This window comes from Thermobia domestica, chromosome 2 (genome assembly GCF_964235325.1).
Source record: "Thermobia domestica chromosome 2, izTheDome1.hap1.1, whole genome shotgun sequence".
Classification (NCBI taxonomy): domain Eukaryota; kingdom Metazoa; phylum Arthropoda; class Insecta; order Zygentoma; family Lepismatidae; genus Thermobia; species Thermobia domestica.
In genome coordinates this window covers 256,527,727-256,547,583 of record NC_137455.1, presented here as the reverse complement: position 1 = coordinate 256,547,583, position 19,857 = coordinate 256,527,727, and the positions used below count along the sequence as shown (strand labels likewise).

At 32.8% G+C, this 19,857-nt stretch overlaps 1 protein-coding gene across 10 annotated transcripts in view; it reads right to left on the bottom strand.

Annotated features, from left to right (window-relative positions):
- The window catches only part of nAChRalpha6 (nicotinic acetylcholine receptor alpha6), an 894,362-nt gene that overhangs the window by 163,783 nt on the left and 710,722 nt on the right, over positions 1-19,857 (bottom strand). For 2 of the 10 annotated variants that reach the window (XM_081748598.1, XM_081748599.1), the window contains exons 8-9: positions 14,041-14,127; positions 9,541-9,650 (exon numbers count right to left, since the gene is read on the bottom strand). In XM_081748598.1, coding sequence (XP_081604724.1) covers positions 9,541-9,650; positions 14,041-14,127 — 197 coding nt within the window. Of the gene's footprint in view, positions 1-9,540; positions 9,651-10,926; positions 11,603-12,646; positions 12,734-13,157; positions 13,258-14,040; positions 14,128-19,857 lie in introns of those variants that run through there. The other 8 variants (XM_081748596.1, XM_081748597.1, XM_081748600.1 and 5 more) reach the window with 6 other exon arrangements.

The window sequence follows — 19,857 nt, the reverse complement described above, 5'->3', positions numbered from 1 at the left end:
AATCATATAAAGAAACCATAACAGGCTTACCGTCATTCTATTGTGCACATGTCGGGCAACTGTTTCTTGGAAGACGAGGGTTTCTGACCCTTACATAGATGTGATGAAGACAGTATCGGAGTAAGATGAACGACATCAAATCATGCAATGTTGTATCATTGCTGGGCGATCTAATGATGATAGGCACGTGTTCATTTCAATCGTAATTGACGATACCGTATGATTAACATTGGTACATCTGTGAGATGTCGGCAACGGAGGTCAAGTGTACAGTGAACTGTGTGACGTGCGAGGACAATCAGTGCTTTTCCCTTTGCATATGCAACCATCTTCTACGAATTTCTTTTACTAATTGTAAATAGGTTCATGACTAGGCAGCTTTTAAAACGACACTTTATTTTTAATGTCTGTGTAATTTTAGGTAAGAAAGCTTATTTCTTATTTTGCTGCTGTTTTTAGATATTCAGAAATTGATTTCAACACAGATCCCAGTGACTCCACCATAAAACAGTGGGCTTTAAAAAGTATACTTTTGTATTTTGAGAAGAATTCCATGAGCGAATAAAGCCAGACCTGTATCATCCTAATGTAAATGTTCACAAGTTACCATTATTGACACGTAATAATCCTTAATGACAGAAATAAAGCTACAATGACCTAGACAACGTATATCTGTATTAAATAGATTATGGAATTTCCAATGCAGGATCTTCTAATATGTTTTGAATATCGTGCAAAGCATTTTCTCTTTTTGGAGATTGGTGAAACAATTTATGTTAGGTTGGTACGAATGAAATATTTAGTTTGACATCTGGTTGGCAATACAAGAGATTAATGGACTAAGGTCATGCGTCTAACGTCACAAACTCTGCACGCGTTCAACAAACAGGTTGGAGTACCCAGTCAGGAGGCAGTACATTGTTGAATAAGGTCGTATGAAAGTGTATCATGGCGAACATACACTCATACAGTCATGGCCACTCAAATGCTTGTACAATCTACAGTATTTGGTTTATATACCGCTTCAAGATTCAAGAGAGGCAAAACGAGTATCTGTCTTCTCTATGTATATATAAATATACGAATATACGTGTGTAAGTATATAAAGTCAGAGCAAAACATGATTTCACACAAATGTAATGTAATTGTCCAGATTTAACTCGGTGATGGTTAGCATGAAACTAGTAAGTTATAATTATCAATGTGAGCTACTTTCATTACTCAGCATCTGTCAGTTCTGTAATCCAACTTCAACCAGGCAGTTCCGGGTATTTTGGTGAATGATCCCCAGAGGAGAGCAAATGTGGTTTTGTGGAGGTTCGTGTGTTGAGTGTAGTGGTTTGTAAACAGTCCTTTACAAACATACATACACCCAGACAGAACTTACACCCAGAAGAGAGAAATCACACGAGGATTGGGGCAGTGACCTAAAGAACTAGTGTATTTCGTAATTACTATTAGCTGAACATCCCAAATCGATATGACAATTTTTGCTAAGGAAATTTCATTTCTTGTGTCATGGTGGTATGGCATGTGGCTCTATTCACCTGATAGATAAAGTCGAGATTGTCATGTCTTAGTTGTGGCATAAACCTCATAGTCATTATGTTAGAGTGTTTTACCAGCAACACAGTGTATCAAAAAAGAGGTAAGGATGGGGCAAAGGACGTTTCGATAAAATACACATATTTCCAGCAACTTGGTGAGGGTTTTCAAACCCCCAAATACGAATATTATGTTAGCTAAAAAGAACAGTCTTTTGACTGAGCAACAACTTCTTAAAAATAAATAAACAAAAATAAAAATTAAAAGAAAGCTACTACTAACTTTAGAACTGAAACAAAAGAGGAGGCGATTAGCAGATTCTCCGATATTAGGTCCTGCAACAATTACACTCAATATGGTATATTTTGATACACTTACTATGGGCACTACGAGCTAGAAAGTTCTTTAGAGAACTGCAAATTCTCGCTCGCTCTCACTGTAGATTTCTTTGGATTTATGCTGAAGACATTCCCTAATTCTTTCCACGTAAGTAATGTAGAAGGTTTGCCGGACTATTTGCTTTCACAAGGCAACACGTTCGCTGAAAATAATCACACCACTTTCGAATGCAATACATTGCTAGAAATTATTTATTAAATGTGTATGAGAATGACATACTACACTTAACACGGACCGACTCACATGAAATTAAGAAGCAGAAACTTTTATCTCTTCACTGGCATTTTACTACCTTTCTACAACTTGTTAATATGCCATTTGGATAGTATTATGAAGGCGGGATATTCATTAAAAAAAAAAAAAAACAGGAGATATTTGATCGTTGTTAATATTGTATTATAATGCTTTACTTTTGTTCAAATAATTTTGAAAGAGATTATCTATGATTGTGAGGTGATTTAGTCAGTGAACATGAGTGCACAATTCTGAATCTATTAACATAATATCATTAGGCGTTGAGTCAATAAATCTGAAACAGGGAAAATAAGTTGTCGGTATGTTCAGTAGTTATTCTGTGGATACCTTAAGAAAGAGTGCAACTCTGATTTACACTCCAGTTCCATGACTTACACTAAGGATATCTTCATATATGAAATTTAGTGTTTTTTAAAAAATAAGTGTATTTTCATTAATCATATTATCATATTGAATGTTTTAATTAGTATTCGGACTCAAGAGGGACAGGAATGGGAAATAGAGAGTGCTGAGAACTTCATAACTAGGAATTGCATAATTTATTCCATTTACTTAACATTATTAGGGACATTAAGTCTAGGATACTCAGGCGGGGAGATCTTGTAACCACAATGGAAGAAAGTAAGAACATTTTCACGATCTTAACTGAAAACCAATCGGAAAAAACATTAGAAAGGCCTAAGCGCACATGGGAATATAATGTTAATCTCACAGAAATACAAATATAAAGTAGAAACTGGATTCAGTTAACTGAAGACAAAAATCAATGGATTGTTTTTGTGAATGTGGCTTTGAATCTTCGGGTTCCACGGGACGCTAAACTAAAATCAAACTAAAAATCTTCGGGTTCCATAGAATATAGAGTTAGTTAGCAAGATAAATACTAACACAGAAATAGGAATTTTTTTCAGTGTTGTATTATGCATATTTAATACTCCTCAAAAACTATAAAAGAACTCAAAAGACTCATCAGTACTTTATTAAACACTGAGTTTAACATTATTTCATTGTGTGAAATAATATAATATACGGGAGAGACGGTGTAATACTTAAACATGGTTGTCCTGTGTGATAGACAGATGCTTTTCAGTTAGTGCTATCTATGATTCTAAAAAGGCACCCAAGTTCCTTGATATAAGTCTTTAAATTTAAATATTACCAAAGTGTGCTTGAGAATACAGGAAAATCAAACTTCTTATCATCTCTAGTTTGAATTTTGTTCAGGTCATGAATTTTATTATTGTTTTTTTTTTTCCGTCATTCATTGAATTATCATTACTCGTTTATCATCGTCTCCTTCAGCCTGAAGGGCCCAATCACAGGACGCAAAGTAAAAAAAAATAAATAAGTATATATATATATATATATATATATATATATATATATCTTAGATACCTTATTGATGTTATTCTTGAAAGGAATACATTTCTTTCTTTTCGTATAGTGTACGCATTTAGGGAGTTATTATTATATTTCTCATTAGTGTAACCACATATTTGCTTGTTTCTTCCTCATATTGATAACTTTTAGTTCACAATCAAGAACTGATACTCTTCTTATTACAATATTTACAACTTTCAAATGTCTCTTCTAGTCGCCAAATAGTCTTTTTATTAGTATATTGTGCGAATTTTTGTACTGTGGTTTCAAACAAAGATAGAACTATATATATATCAATAGCTTAATTATTGTGTTATTTTAGTATATTCAATTTGATTTTAATATGGGGGCGCCGTGGTTCAGTGGTAAAGCGTTCACCTCCGGTGCTTGGGGTCCCTGGTTCGATCCCAGCTCGCACCGTGTGGACTTTGTGGTGGACAAACACCATGCTCGTGGGTTTTTTCGAGGTTCTCCCGTTTCCTCCCACTTTCTTCATTCCACCATTTCACTCATTTCTAATTATCACCGTCTCCTTTAGCCTAACCGGCATAACAGTGGGACGTTAAACTTAAAGATTTCATTTTTGATTTTAATATTGCCACGAACAGTGTACCAAGCATGCGGAAAAGTTAGTCTAGTTTTAATAGTTTGGTTAGACTAGTAAAATCAAGAATATTTCCACTTTTGATGAGAAATCCAACAACGTAGGAGATCGAGGAATCGATCCGGAATTGCTGGCATTACTTTATTTTTAGTTATGGAATGATTGCGATGAGCATGGTCCAAGTCACCTATGTATATTAGGTAAATATATTTTGAATTAAAACCTTTTTTTATGATACATATTACAATTAATAAGTTGCAAAGATAATTGTTAATACATTAAATTATATGTGTATAGTCTAATACTTGTATTAGTATTTTGTTTCAGTTATAGATTTATTAGCAAAGTTTTTTGATACTTTCGATTTTTTCTTGTTTGAGTAGGGGGATTAATGGGGACGTCAGCAACGAGGCTATATGGCGCCGGTTCCGAAAAATAATTAAGTCCAAACTAAATATGATTAAATGCTTTCAAATTGAATGGTCATATAGCAAGAACTCACAGTATGAATATATTTTCTGACAAACAATAAGTGAGTTATGTTTTAACCCTTAGAGTACCAAGCCTAAAATGTTACGTAAAGTACTGAATACTATTTTTGTGCGCCGTGCCGCGAGTACCAAGGCTGGGTCAAATTGACCCAGCTACAATTTTTGCTATATTTTAAGTATTTTGTGTTTATTTTATATACGAATGGTTTCCAAAAATATATACCATATCTACTAAAATGGTTTCCAAAAGTAAAAAAATTTTGTTAATGGAGGAATACCCAAAATATTGGCCCACTACGGCTTCCCGAAATTATGGCATTTCTTTATAAAAGATCATCTGGGGCAAAGTGACCCAGTATTGGTACTCCAAGGGTTAAATTATTTTCAAAATCCATAAGGTGGAAGTCCAGATTATCATAAGTACTAAGCAATATCACATTTTGGAAATTATATTCTTGTTTCTTATATAATATGGTGAAGATGTGTGATGAACTACATATGTCGAATAGAGTAGAAAGTTTTTGAACATTATGTTTAAAAAGGATACTTACAAATTCCTAAGGCCCTGATTTTTTAAATGTAAATATCTAAGACCATGATGTGGGAATAAAGAAATAGTAATTTTAAAGCAAATATTCCAAGGATTTGACAGTATTGTTAGAGAGGAGAAAGTAGAACAACTGACTATTATTAAGTACCCACGTAACATTGTTAGTCAAGATCTGAATTATGAACAGAATATGAAAGCAAGGATAGACATGGCAAAGGAAGACTTTAGAAAGAAGGAAAAGTTGATTTATATATCGCTGCATAAATACTAGTAATGGAAAAAGTTTGTCAATTGTTTCGAGTCGGTCGAGTTTGTCTTTCTCACTGTACAGAGCCGAAATGTGTACAGTGAGAAAGAGCGATCAAGTACGACCGAAAGCATTCAAAATGTTGGTATGGTAAGGAATGGATAGAACCAGCTAGATGGAACGAAAAGATCAATGATGATGTATTAGCAAACAACTAGCTAGAGGGAACGAAACAAACCAATGATGATGTAGTAACAAATGTTAGAAGAGAATAATAGTAGTATAAATAGTTAAAATGTGGGAAGGAAACTGGTTAAGGGATCATTTGAAAAGAAATTGCCTTTTCATAAATTATAAATAATAGAAAATAAAAAAAAGGGAGCTAAAGGCATTAGCACAGGACCATATTATACTGAAACTTCTAACTTTGCAGTTAGTGGTCTGTCTGTCAGGTATAGTAGGATATTTATGATAAATTATAAAGTAAGGTAATTAGGTAAAGCAGAAAGAATGTGATTATTTGAACATAATAGCGCCAATTTCAGTGCAGGAGCTAAGTAGATTTAGGACAATATGTAAGAGTATCCTGATTTCGGACAGCTAGTCTTACATCTTGTAACTAATAATTCTTATCCCACTAATAAGTACAGAATTCTTTATATATATATAACACCTTTGCAAAAGTGTGAAAATCATATCTAGTATGGTGTGGGGCCTCCTTTTGCATCCGAAAAAGCTTGGATCCGACGTGGAATGGACGTATACAGCTCCTCAATTGTGATGTGTGGAATTTTGTACAATTATTCCTCCAAAATATGCTCCAGTTCCATAAGGGATGCTGGTGGAGGGTAATGAGACCGAAGAACACGCCTTTCTAACTCAGACCACAATGACTCAACGATGTTCAGATCTGGTGATTGTGGGACCCAGGGGAGTTGTGATAGCTCCTGGTCATGCTTCTCAAACCCAGATTTCACAGTTTTTGCAGCGTGACAGGGTGCCAAATCATCTTGGTAGATACCATCACCATCAGGGAACAATATTTGGGCCATGGTTAGAACCTGGTCCCCTAAAATGGCCTCATACGCCTTAACATTCATCATTCCATGCAGGGCTATGATGGGACCTGCAAAAAACCACGATATCATTGCCCATACTGTAACAGAACCATCCCCATGCTTTACAGTTGGGAACAGACAGTCTGTATCATACGCCTGCGACGGTGTTCTCCATACGTAAACATGACCGGTTGTTGCAAAGAAGGTGAAGGTCGATTCATCGGACCACATTACGTGTTTTCCGCTGCTCATGAGTCCACGCTTTGTGGTCCTTGCACCATTGGATACGCCTCTTCGCATTTATTGCTGTGACCAGGGGTTTGGCTATAGAGGCCCTGCCATGAATTTTCATTTTATGAAGTTCCGTCGCACTGTTTTCAATGAAACTGGGTTCTGTAGGCCAGAATTGAGTTCAGACGTAATTTTCATTGCAGTGGTCTTCCTTTTAGCTGCTACAATCCGTTTTAATGCCCTGTAGTCCCTATCTCACAGGATTGTCTTTCGACCACTGTTGTACTTTGCAGAAGTCGTTTGCTCATGAATTGTGTATGCCCTCGTGACATTGGACACAGTGCCTTTCGATACCTCCACAATGTTCGCTACTGTTGCCACTGAAGCTCCAACCAGACGGGCACCAACGATCATGCCTCTTTGGAAGTCTGTCAGGTTGCCCATTTTACCGCACCACTTTCACACCACGACACTCACAGGTGAACTGGTTATTGCTGACGGAAGAGGAAGGTCCACATGACACATTGAAAACAAAAAACGGTCGGCAACCGCAACACGTATTGTGCAGTGGAGGGCCAAACTTACGTGTCCTGTATGAAGTGTTTTTAGAATTTTTGTCTAACCCTTGTATATACAGGGTATTTCAAAACAATACCGACAACGATTGGGAGGTAATTCTTGACACCAAGATAAGACAAAAAGTATAGATGAACCTGGGTGCACAAATGCTTTCTTTCGGAGTTATAGGCTGCCAAAAACATGAAAAAATGAACTTTAAAGGTCTATAGCTCAAAAACTATGGGACCTACCGTAGGCGGGTCAAGACTTCACTTAAGAACTGGTATGAGCCCTATCCAAATATCCAAGTTTCAGAATCCTGCAATACTTCCGCAACAATTTTTATAGAGTAGTTGGAGAATATTTCAAATTATATGCCCATAGCCAAATTCCCTCTATAAAAATTGCTTCGTGAGTACCCTAGGATTCTGAAACATGTATTTTTGGATAGCGCACATACTAGTTCCTAAGTGAAGTATTGACTTGACTGCGGTAGGTCCCACAGTGTTGGAGCTATGGTCCTTTAAAGTTCATTTTTTCATGTTTTTGGCAGCCTATAACTCCGAAAGGAAGCTTTTGTGCACCCAGGTTGATCTATACTTTTTGTCTTATCTTGGTGTCAGGAATCGTCTCACAAACCTTGTCGGTGTTGTTTCGAAACACCCCTATATATATATATATATATATATATATATATATATATATATATCGTACTGTTGAAAACCTGTCCTTTCTGAGACGAATTCAAAATTCTGATGATTATTTTGTTATTGCACTCTAGTAGAATTCCTAAAATGAAGATATGAAAGGTGTTTTAAATTTATCTTTACTTAATGAGATCAATTATATGCCTTTTCTTGTAATCTAGAGCTGTTTCTGGAGTTTAGACAATCTTTATGTAACATTACATAAGTTTTTACTGATTTAATTAGTCCAGATGCTTGAGAATCTTATAAAACTGTACATAACAATACATAAACAACCAACAAAATAAACATATGTAACATACCGTACTAAAATAGTTGTAATCATTTACAAGTAATAACAAGAAATAATAATTATCAAACCAAATATCAAAATTTCTTCATATACTTAGGACAGTATTGCAACCTATTCATTTCGGAGAAGTTGCATTATACTAAAATAACAGACAATGAAATAAAGAGAACTTCATGATAGACAAGTTAGGTTAGGGAGGTACAAACAAGTGAGATGCAGGAAAACTAGTAATTGAAATTAAATGCTAACTTTATCAACATTCCAAGATAGTATACAGCAAAATCTATCCTTTTGTGGTGTCTTTTTATGTTGCGTAACTTGTAATACAATTTTATCAATTTTATCCGTGATACTTCAGCGTTTTTGTTCTGAGAAAATGGCGAGTATTTACTGTCCGGAATTTAGTTTAAAATCAGAATATATTGTACATTTAGCGAGACACTTAGTGTGAAAATTAGTCCAAGACTCTAAGAATATAGAGTTAAGGATTTGCAATTTCGTGCCTTCTCACGTTACCATATAAATAGCATAAGCATCTAAAGTATGATTGATTGAATAACAATAAAACTTTAATCATTTCAATAAATTTACGTGACAATTGAAAAATGGAGTTTTCTGTCTTCAGCATAACTGAGGTGCTAGATCAATGCTAGATCAAATCGGGGAACAATACTTAACTAGGAGAAAGTATGTTTTATGTTACAATCATAAAGCAGAGTAACAGTCTTAAATAAATTTGAACCAAGAGTGACATACTAAATGTATCCTAAATGGAATCAATATTTTCGCAATGTTTTATAATATATAGATATTTTAGCTTGAAAGGATATTTCAATTCATACAAAATTGGAACAGAAACTTTCGAAGAAAAATAAAACATGTCTCATTTTTAAGACAAAACTGGATTTTGTATGTGAAATTTCCGATAATAAATAAGAACACACAGACAGACAGAATACAAATTTCATAAGGAATAATATTTCTAACTTTACTGTTGCGCCTGCTTGTGATTTTTATTCTTATAGCTAAAATGTAGGGAAAATTTAACAATGCTTCTTATTTCGCGTTCAGAAGTCATTAACAGATGTTTTCTATTCACAGGTATGTGATATTTCTGAACTTTCAATAAGGATATATCGATAATACATTATGCCACAAAATTTTGAAAAAAAAAAATATGTATATATATACTGAATATAATTTTAAATATTAAAATTACTTACCCACTGCGGCATTTCGTGAATATCTGCTTTTCTGTGATGGTAGTTTAATACTACCACTGTGAGCACTACAGAGGAGGCCACCATAAACATTATACAGTTGAAGTAGGTCCCTGTAATTCATCATCAATCAGAAGATAAGAATTATCCATTCTTTTAGTTTTGTTCTAGAATTTAATGCTAATGTACAGCTAAATTTCAATTTCTTAAGAATCACAGACAATTAAATACAAAAACAGAGCCAGTACAATATTCAAATATATAAACAACGTTATAAAACATAAATTCAAAACAAACAATAAATAACAACACCAAAAAACAAGTTAATTTTTGGTAAACTATTAATAACATTGGTCGTGGCCCAAACTATTCCGTGAAAAATGTTTTTAAATATAAATAACAAAGTAAAGAAAAAATAGCAAACTATATTTTTCTTCCTTTTGTATTTTTTGAATAAAAATTAGGTTTATGATGAATATATAATATATATAACACACTAAAAAAAATACAACAATACAAATATCTACACTAGAACGATTTGTCGTAGCCTCCTCAATTTTTTAAAGTTCTTGTTTTTGTATTGTTCCAAATATCTTTCTAATTAAGTAAAATATTAGGTAATAATTATTAAAGACTTGAGCATTTCAAAGTTTTTGAATTAGTTTATTCGTAAGTGTACGCTTCAGATTTATTTTCAATAACTATTAAAAGTATATATAAACAATTACAAATTCTGTAATGTCTAAATTTTAAGTTGGATGTTTTCTAAGTGCCAGAACTGCTTTCATGTCAGTTAAAAAAAAACAATGAGTTTAGACAACGACCGATTTTCTTTTGAACTATTGAATAAACATAGATTATCATATAGTTTAATACTTATCAAATTGGCGCCTGATTTATGAAAGTCATCCTAGGCAGATACCTAAGATGGCTTAATTTGTTTTTCAAATATTATAACAAAAAATTAAAAAGAATGTATTTAAAGTATTTTCAGATAGATGAAACCTTTTTTTTTTTTTCATTTATTATGAATTAAATAAACTCGTCCAATAGTATGACACGAATATTTGAGATAAGTTAAATCAGGCATCTTACTAGCGTTCAGTATAACTATTGAAACTAGTGAAACTAGTATACCTGCTAAATGGAATTACTATTGGTATCAAAAGTAGTATATAAATAAATTGATTACGTAAAATATACTACATATATATGAACTTTTCAATTAATGTGTGTTCTAAAACAATTAGAAGTTGGGAGGTAAAATATATGTAATTCTTATTTAAAATGTTATTTTTTTCTTTTTTTGTTTAATGTGTGTATAAAAACACTTTGTGAATATTGATGGGTTTGTTTTTATCTGACATGTTTACCTTTTATTTTGCTTACCAAACAAACTCCAAAAGCCATTCCAGGAATTTTACAGGTGCGGTTTTTACGTAACTCCCATGGGTAAGAAGTGCTGTTCCAGTCCATGTACAGTACCTCGCACTGAATGCATGACAAAACATATTTTAGGAACAAGGTTGTTTTGTTGTTGTCAATTTAAGAAAGGTATTTTTATATATAAAAAGTTTAAATAAGGTAGTTAAGTTCTCTTTTTTGGTTTGGATTTTTCTTTTTTTACTACAATTTTAGGATAAACTAGATTTTAAGCTGATGAGGAGGTGACGAATCAACAACATTAATAATAATAAGAAGAAAAATAGAAAACAAAAAAGACAAAAATGCTTTTTTTTTAGTATAATGGGACAGAGTCAGTTGATACTTGGAGGTGGAGGGTTCAAAAAATCACATCCTAAGATGTTATGCTATATAATATACGTAACAAAGTGTACAGTATCAGAGAGATAATATAATCACAATATACATATTTCTAGATATATATATATATTATATAAATAAATATAGATAGATAGATAAATTACATGTAGACCTATACAGTTTGCTCTGCACATAAGGCCTGTCACTTGAAAGTGCTGGTATCACATAAACGTAATAATCAAAAATACGTGATGTAAATTTCATCCACTGGCATCCGTTCTGGCTAGGACAGTCACTTGGTCTAAAAAAATGAAAAAAAATTGATTGGTGGTCAAAATTTTCCACCTCATAGGCTATCATCGGTGATTAAAAATATTTAGGATTATTAAGGAATTAAGGAGAGGAGTTATGTGAGGAGCATTTGTTTATGTTCCGAGGATTTAGGAAAGTCATAGGTAGCAGCTTTTATACTCTTTTATATAAACTCGTTGACACAGTAGTTGTTATTCATGTTATTTTAAGAAAATAAAGGTTGAAGTTTTGTTCAGTATCTTTTACAGGATAAATATGGCTGGAATTAAGCTACTGGGGATTTGAAAATGAGGATGCTTTAAGCATACAACTACATGACATTATTGCTTCTCTTTCTTTTTTGCTGGTCAGCGCACAAAGAAATAAGAGCGAAGCGTATGGGTTGTTACATAAAGAAAGGTTTTGTTTTATACAACATACTTGCTAGGGATTAAAATATGAAATGAAAACACTTGAAAACTCAAGGAGAGAAACATTAAAGCCATGCACCAATGCAAAGATACTTCTATTGAAGAGTGAGGGGTTAAATCAAGGCATGTATTTTCACAACTGTTATCATAGCATTCGTATTAGTTTGTTTTTAATATTCATGGCATCCATGATTAAAATATTACTTGCATTACAGGATATGATTACAGGAACCTATTTAGTCATATATTTAGCAAATAATCTGTCCAAATAATTTCATATGTAAAAGTAAGTAAGAACAAATTAAGAGTTAATTAATTTAAACATAACATGTATTTGTACCCACAATAATGTATAAATCTATGTAATTGTATGTATATTATCAACTGAATAATAAAAAGAAATACTAATCTGAAGTAAAGGATTGGACAGATTATATGATTGATTAATTTATCATATTTATTTTATGTATTTGGCCAAAAAGCATTTTTACCTTTATTTAGTGTTCTCGTATTTTATTGAACTATTTATTTTCTTTATTTATTAAAACAGTTTTCTATTTATAATTATAAATTTCATGCTTGCAGTACTTTAACTAAAAATTGAGAATGGAAAACACTCTAACCTATAAGGGGAACAGCATCAGAAGTTTGGGGCAACACCTCAGCCACCAGTAACGAGAAAACTGTTAGGGACAGCAGAATAGTGACACCTGTAACAAAAAAAACAGCACACAAAACTTTTGAAAAACAAGTGTGTGGGTATTTAATTTTGTGTCTGTCTCTTTTCTCTTTTGTTTGTTTTCCTTTCATCTGTTTTCGTTCCAATGTCTTTATTTTTATTTATATTTGTATTGATTTTTCATTTTTAAATAAATTTAGCGAAAAAATAATAATAATGGAAGGAGCTACGAAAACAAAAGCAAACATGATGTTGGGTCCATACTCAAATATGGTAAACTATCTATTTTCTTAAAATGCAATCAAGCTTTGAAGAAAGAAATACTAATAACCATAAAGGCTTAAAAAAAGTGCTAGTATAGTAGTAGCAGCATTGATTAAAAAGAATCTCTTCCCCCTCCAACGATCCAAGTATCATGGTGCAAACTGTCACATACAGCAACAACTATCACACACCAAACTGAACTACCTAACAAAGGGATCGCATCAGAGACTTGGGGTAAGGTCTCAGCCACGAGGTTCAAAAAGACGGTCAGCGATAGCAGAATGGTGACTCCTGAAACAGAATTTGATGTTAGTTTTTTCTCCTCTCTAAATTATTCATAACAAATTCTCCCAAATAACCCATCCCTCAATTGGAGAGACAATTAGCTGATACGCACATACAACAATGACGGACAAAAAGGGTTTCACAAAAAAATATATATACACAACAGATATAAAACTAAAGAAAACCCATAGATTTTAGACAACATTGCGCGGGTTACATCCAATACAGACAGGAGCACTGTGTGGAAATAAACCACCAAGTACATGTAAACACATGGTAAAGGATCATAGTATAAGGTAAATTTGCATAATAAACTTCAACCAAGATACGTACAGATTACATACAAACAATGTACTACTTGCTTTTCTTATTTAGTATTGATACTTGTTTGCAGAATTAAATTGTTTTTCAGGAAATACAAAACCAGGAATTCGTTGGTTTTGATCTCCCAAAATTAAAAAGAAAATAAATCATGAAATGCAAACAAGGTATCAATAAATTGTACATAAATATGGAAATAATTTTCGCATGTAACTGCACGTTACAAACCAAATTGAAGTTATTGTGAAACTCGTTAATGCACATATGTCATATTGAAGGTAATGTTGATGATATCTAGCACTATGAGCTACATATAGTACGATGAGGTATGATGATGTGTTTCTTGTAATCTTGTGTGTGTGAGTCATTGACGTACTTGTTTTATGAGGCACATATGAAATATTATTTCTCTCTTTTCCCCTCCAAGTATCATATGACCTTGCCCGTTTGTAACCAGAGAGGTCCTACCTATAAGAGGTACAGCATCAGATGTTGAGGGCATCTTTTCTGCCACTAAGTTCAGAAATACTGTCAACGAAAGAAGTATGGTGACCCCTGGAATCAGATTTTAGAGTTTATATTAAGTCATAAGATACTTGCCTCACAAAAACCAAAAAAGAAAATCCACATTGAAGGAAAACTAACGGACAGTCGCAGTAAACAAAACGAAAATATATTAACTTCTTGATCGATATATGACAAACAATTGTATTGTAAAAAAGTATATAAAAAACTTCTCTTTTGAAAAATAGTAATTTCAAAATCTAACAAAAATTAACGTGGCGTAAAAATCTTCTTTTTGCAAAAAAAACTGATCAATTCAGAAGTTCATTTTTCTGTTTATTTTTGAGTTCTGAGGAATAAGCTTCATTCTCTACTGGTCTGAAAATATCCAGTTATGGTGGCTTTCTGTAACAAAGGAACGATGTTAGATATAACAGATTAATAGCTTACTGCAATTAGTAACTATTCTGTTCAACGTGTACCGTATCAGTGAACATCAGCTAATTAATTAGTAAATGTTTGCTCGCAAATTCACATCTGTATCACTTCTTCGAAAGAATGCTGTTCTAAAGGGATTTCATTAAAGCCCGTTGTAACTTAGTCTGTATGTGAACCACAATTATGCACGAATTTCTTCATAATAAAGTTTTTATAAGGTAGCTATGGTGAAAGATAACACTAATTGAATTTTATTCATTTTTTTCTCTGTATTTCTTTGCATAACTTATGCAAAAATATATTTTAATTAATTCCTAATAAAAGTTGTTTATCAAATATCTATATAAAATGATGATAATAAACAAACATAAAAAGAGTATTGCCAATAATAACGTCAAATAATAAAACTGAAAATAAAACGTTATTAAGTCAAGAATTGTAATAAAACTATACGTAATTCGATACATTTACAATACACTAGTTATCTGTAATCTGAGATAATTTATTATGATTTTCTTACGATACAGATATGAATTGATGAGGCAAAATTAAAATAATACACCAATTAATGAATTTTGAATTTTAACATGAAATGAAATAATGTTAATGTTGAAGAAAGTACTTAAGTATTGAACAATTGCAAAATAAAGAAGAAATTTTAATTTTCAGTGTAAAAGATGGAATCTGGGACAAGTGTCTCTTATGGAACATATGATGATAAAATCCTTTGATTGTGTAACGGCTGAAATGAAATATTAAACAATAATTATGATATATTAATGAATGAAAGATAATGAGAATTACATGCCTGGAACTGGAACAACAATCTGTTTGATAACAGGATAATAGATATGAAAAAGAACTTAGTATGCACTATAAATGTATTGATAAGATTCATAATCAATACAGTACCAGGTTAACTGCCACTCCCTTCTAAACGTTTGTATTTTTTTTTTTTTTATTTCTTTTATCACCACAGTTACAATTCTTCATAAGGTATCGAAACGTTTTGTAGATATTGTATGTCATGTATGTAAAGCAATGTCTCGTAAATCTCGGAAACTGGACGGCAGTTGGTCCTATGCTTTGAAAAGTACTGTTTAAATGATCCGTAGGATTCTCCATGAAATTCAATCCTAAGTAATTTACAGGTCATTCCATGGTTATAACTTATGTAGGATATTCCTCAGCTATTATGAACTATCCATGACTGATAGTAAAGGCGCATTACCCTGTTCGAATTATTCAATAACAAGAAAATGAACTATCACATGAACAGATGAAAATCTCGTGTCTCTAAGGAAGCTCTTCAGATTCATCTACTCCTATTCGTACTAAATGACATTACAGACTATCCATTTGCCTAGACTGATATCATCCACATTTGCCTGTACAAAACAATTAAGATCGCGGTTTATGCGAAAAAATAATTTTAGAATAGCTTTTAATTATTTAATTAGTTATTCACTTCATCCAGAAGATATTATATCTATCACCATTGAACGTTTATTAGTAGATTCTTGATTGCCAAAATGTAACGAAATTTGACTACTTTCAGGCTCCCTACAGAGTTTGCTAGTCACTTTTTAAAAGATCAGATTTCGCACATTCTGTGGTAGGCAGCGAAGATTATGAACTTGTAAAATAAATAAATAAATAAATAAATAAATAAATAAATAAATAAATAAATAAATAAATAAATAGAAATAAAAAAAGGTCATGATGACCAATAGTCTGTGATCTTCATGTAAACTAAAATCCTTCGCATGAAGCCCTGAAATATTACATAAAGTATTGATATGCTCTTGCGACTAGGTTGTGCTGGAAGTTGTACACAAAAACTTTAGCACATTTGCTACGCCCGAGAGTGACAGATTGAAAGATCCATCTACTTGATTCATGTGTTCAAACTTAACCAAGTTACGGAGTTCATTGCAACTGCTAATTGACAGCTGGACTGGGAATTTTCTCATGGTCAAAATGTGTCAGGTGTCCAGGTTATATCAGAGATATAAGGGCATAATACTTGAGAGCCATATCGATGGAATAGATAGCGAGCTCTATGCTTGCTTGAAATTTTGTTTAGACTAGAATGATACATAGCTCGCTAGATAAGACTGTCACTTCATCGAAAACTTCAATGCATGTTTAAATGTATGTTTGAAGTTCTTTGAAACTCTCTGTGACATCAGTAATTTATAAAGAATTTATTTCATGGTATGATTGATACTACAGTTAAATGTAGTATTAATAAAATATTGCTGGTGTTAAATTGAATATGCTGTCTCATATACGCTCAAAAAATACTTTAAAAATGTAATAAAATTAGAGATGTACTTAGAGTATGTTATTATTGTTGACATGTTAAAACAATTGCAATAGGCTAAACAAATAGTTTGATAATTTTAAGCTGATTTCAGATAGAAAAAAAATCATCGATTTTGATAATAACACATTTGTCTGACAATATCGTTTAAATAGACTTGCTTCTAAGAAATGCAATTATAATATTTGGTTTAGCACATTCAAATAGAATGAATATACAATCCTTGTCAAAATAATATCAATCTTCGTTTTAAAAAGCTCTCTACTTACGATCAGAAGCGACATTTTAGTAGGCTGGTTTTAGAAGCCAAAGGAATTATCCCTTTTATTACGAAAGAAATTAAGCCTTGTAAGAATATAGTGGATATTCAATCAATTTGAACTTGGCTGAATTAAGATATGATAAAAATGCTGCTTCATAACTTTTCAGGACAGTGTCAAGACTCATATGTGTGTTTCCCATATGTTTACTTTCTGAATTTTTGGTAATAACTAAAACAATGAACATTATAATTTTGAAAAGTATGCTGTTTAATACGTACATATACTAGATACTATGAAATGAACAAATGAACAATAAACCTTTGTATAATGCAGATGAACTGTTACTTCGCTATTATGACGTTATAAACGAAGCCCTCAGAATTTTAAACTCTACAGAAAGACCTATATTGATTTATAGATTATTAAGTAACATTTTGCAAATACTAAATAGTTAAACTTTTAAGTTCGAAATATTTTTCAATTTTACTGTTTACTTTTAATTATTATTAGTTTTATTTTTGTTTGTCACAAAAATTTAAAATAAGTGGTTGGAAATTAAAAGCCTTAATGATAACAAGGAAGAGGTTTTAGTTTCCATATTTCACAGTGATGAGACGTAAATTATGATGTTACGTGTGCGAGTGTTCCCTATTGTAACATTCTTATAGCCTACATGATATTTCTTCGGTGTAGAAAACATGCAGTGTAATATGCGATACATTTTAAATTAACCAATGAAAACTATAAGAGAATGTTTCGAAAGTTCTGAGGATTACTGTATCCTTGAACAATACAGTACTGATAGCTAATACATTTGTGTACGAATAAACCTGATAATCAAGATGACAAGTACCTTGCAAAAGGTTTCTTTTTATGTATGTTGTGTGTACCTAGGCACTAGTTGTGTGCGACCTCCCAGACCCTGTGCTAACTCCAGGAGTGCTGAGATAACTCTGGGTTATTAGGAAAATAATAGCTTTTTTTCTGACATTAGACAATTTTTACGATATAATACTTTACCCTCAAGTCCTTAAAAAAATGTAGAGCGTTAAAAATTAAATGAAATCTTTAAGTTTAACGTCCCACGGTTATGTCGGTTAGGCTAAAGGAGACGGTGATAATGAGAAATGAGTGAAATGGTGGAATGAAGAAAGTGGGAGGAAACGGTAGAACCCCGAGAAAACCCACGAGCACGGTGTTTGTCTACCACAAAGTCCACACGGCGCGAAATGGGATTGGACCAGGGACCCCAAGCACCAGAGGTGAACGCTCTACCACTGAGCCACCCTGTAGAGCGTTAAATTTACCATAAATTTCAAGTTGTGAGGCTTTTAAAAAACCTCTCTGGTACGGAAATACAGAAGAAACATATTCTAAATTGTGATTTTCTAAACTCAGAAGCTCAGCGCAGTGTATGTATTTTACGAATACTGTACAAAATTCCTTCATTTTCTGATATGATGAAATAATGTACAAAATAATAATAATAATAATATTAAAATAAAATAAAATAAAAAATTGCAGCCTTGATATTTTGAATTCATATGATACATCAACATTATAATTTTCTGCAGCAAAAGTAAAATCTTCGATGTATTTATCCTCTTGAGATAAAATTGGATCGAATAAAGCATATCGAATTGGGTCGATTGGAAAAATACCTTTCGCAGTATTAGACATATTTTAGTGAGTAATTGATTTTGGTTTATGTTCGTCGAGGAAGTGACACTCCTAATCCCTCTCCATAAACACACTTGATCACAAATTCCAAATTTTGACTTCAACAGTAAATGCTTTTTCTGTGGAAAAGAGATTACAGACGAATGTATTGAAAAGAGATAAAGTTGCCTACCGGCAGGCGTAACATTCTGTACAAAATGCTGGAAGATAGTATCGAACAAACGATTTTGATAGCACGTAAAAGCACTGTTGATTATCTGATTATCTACTAACAGCTAACTTTTTGGGTGGTTTGGACTTTGCTATCCTCCAAACATTGCTTCTGCTATTTTACACTACTATTTTAACAAACAAACGGTGCTCTCTAGATTCATAGAAGAAGAATCGCTGCCCTAGCACACACTATAATGAGTGCAGTGCGACCAACATCTTTATACCTGACGTCGTGATTGCTGTGTACGTTTATTAAAAAAATGGATCGAAACATTTACAGGATCTTTTATCAACTTTAAGATTTGAAGCCTTTTAAGACGAACTTGCTAGGCTTAAAGGATCGTAAATTTTGCAGTTGAGAAAGGAGAAGGCCAAAGTCTGTTAGTTTACTTTTATAACGCGGATTTCAGTGATAGTACGTTACATGGGCATGGCACCTTCCCCATCCAGATGGAACTATTGCAGTGACCCTTCAGATGTAGTCAGCAGTAGATCAGAGGTAGATCGTTTGAAGATCCGTTCAGCATCCGACATAATTGGTAAAGCTGAGAATGTACAACTGATACTATATCTCAAACCGACCAATGTAGGATTGGAAGCGTCAAAATAAGAATTGTCGAAATTAACTGTTCAGATAATATTGTGCCACCTACCTCTGATATGGAAGGGGTCAAAAAGTACCGTTAGTACCAGACTGAAATAATCTTATACACAGGGAACAAGTAAAGAGAATTATGAATAATTAAAGTGTTATATCCCCCTTTCGTCAAGGCACCATCAAGCCACTATGATGCGATATTCACATCCCTCCTTGCAGAGGTGTGGATTAACTTTCCGATTCTGCTACTAATTGTCAGACAG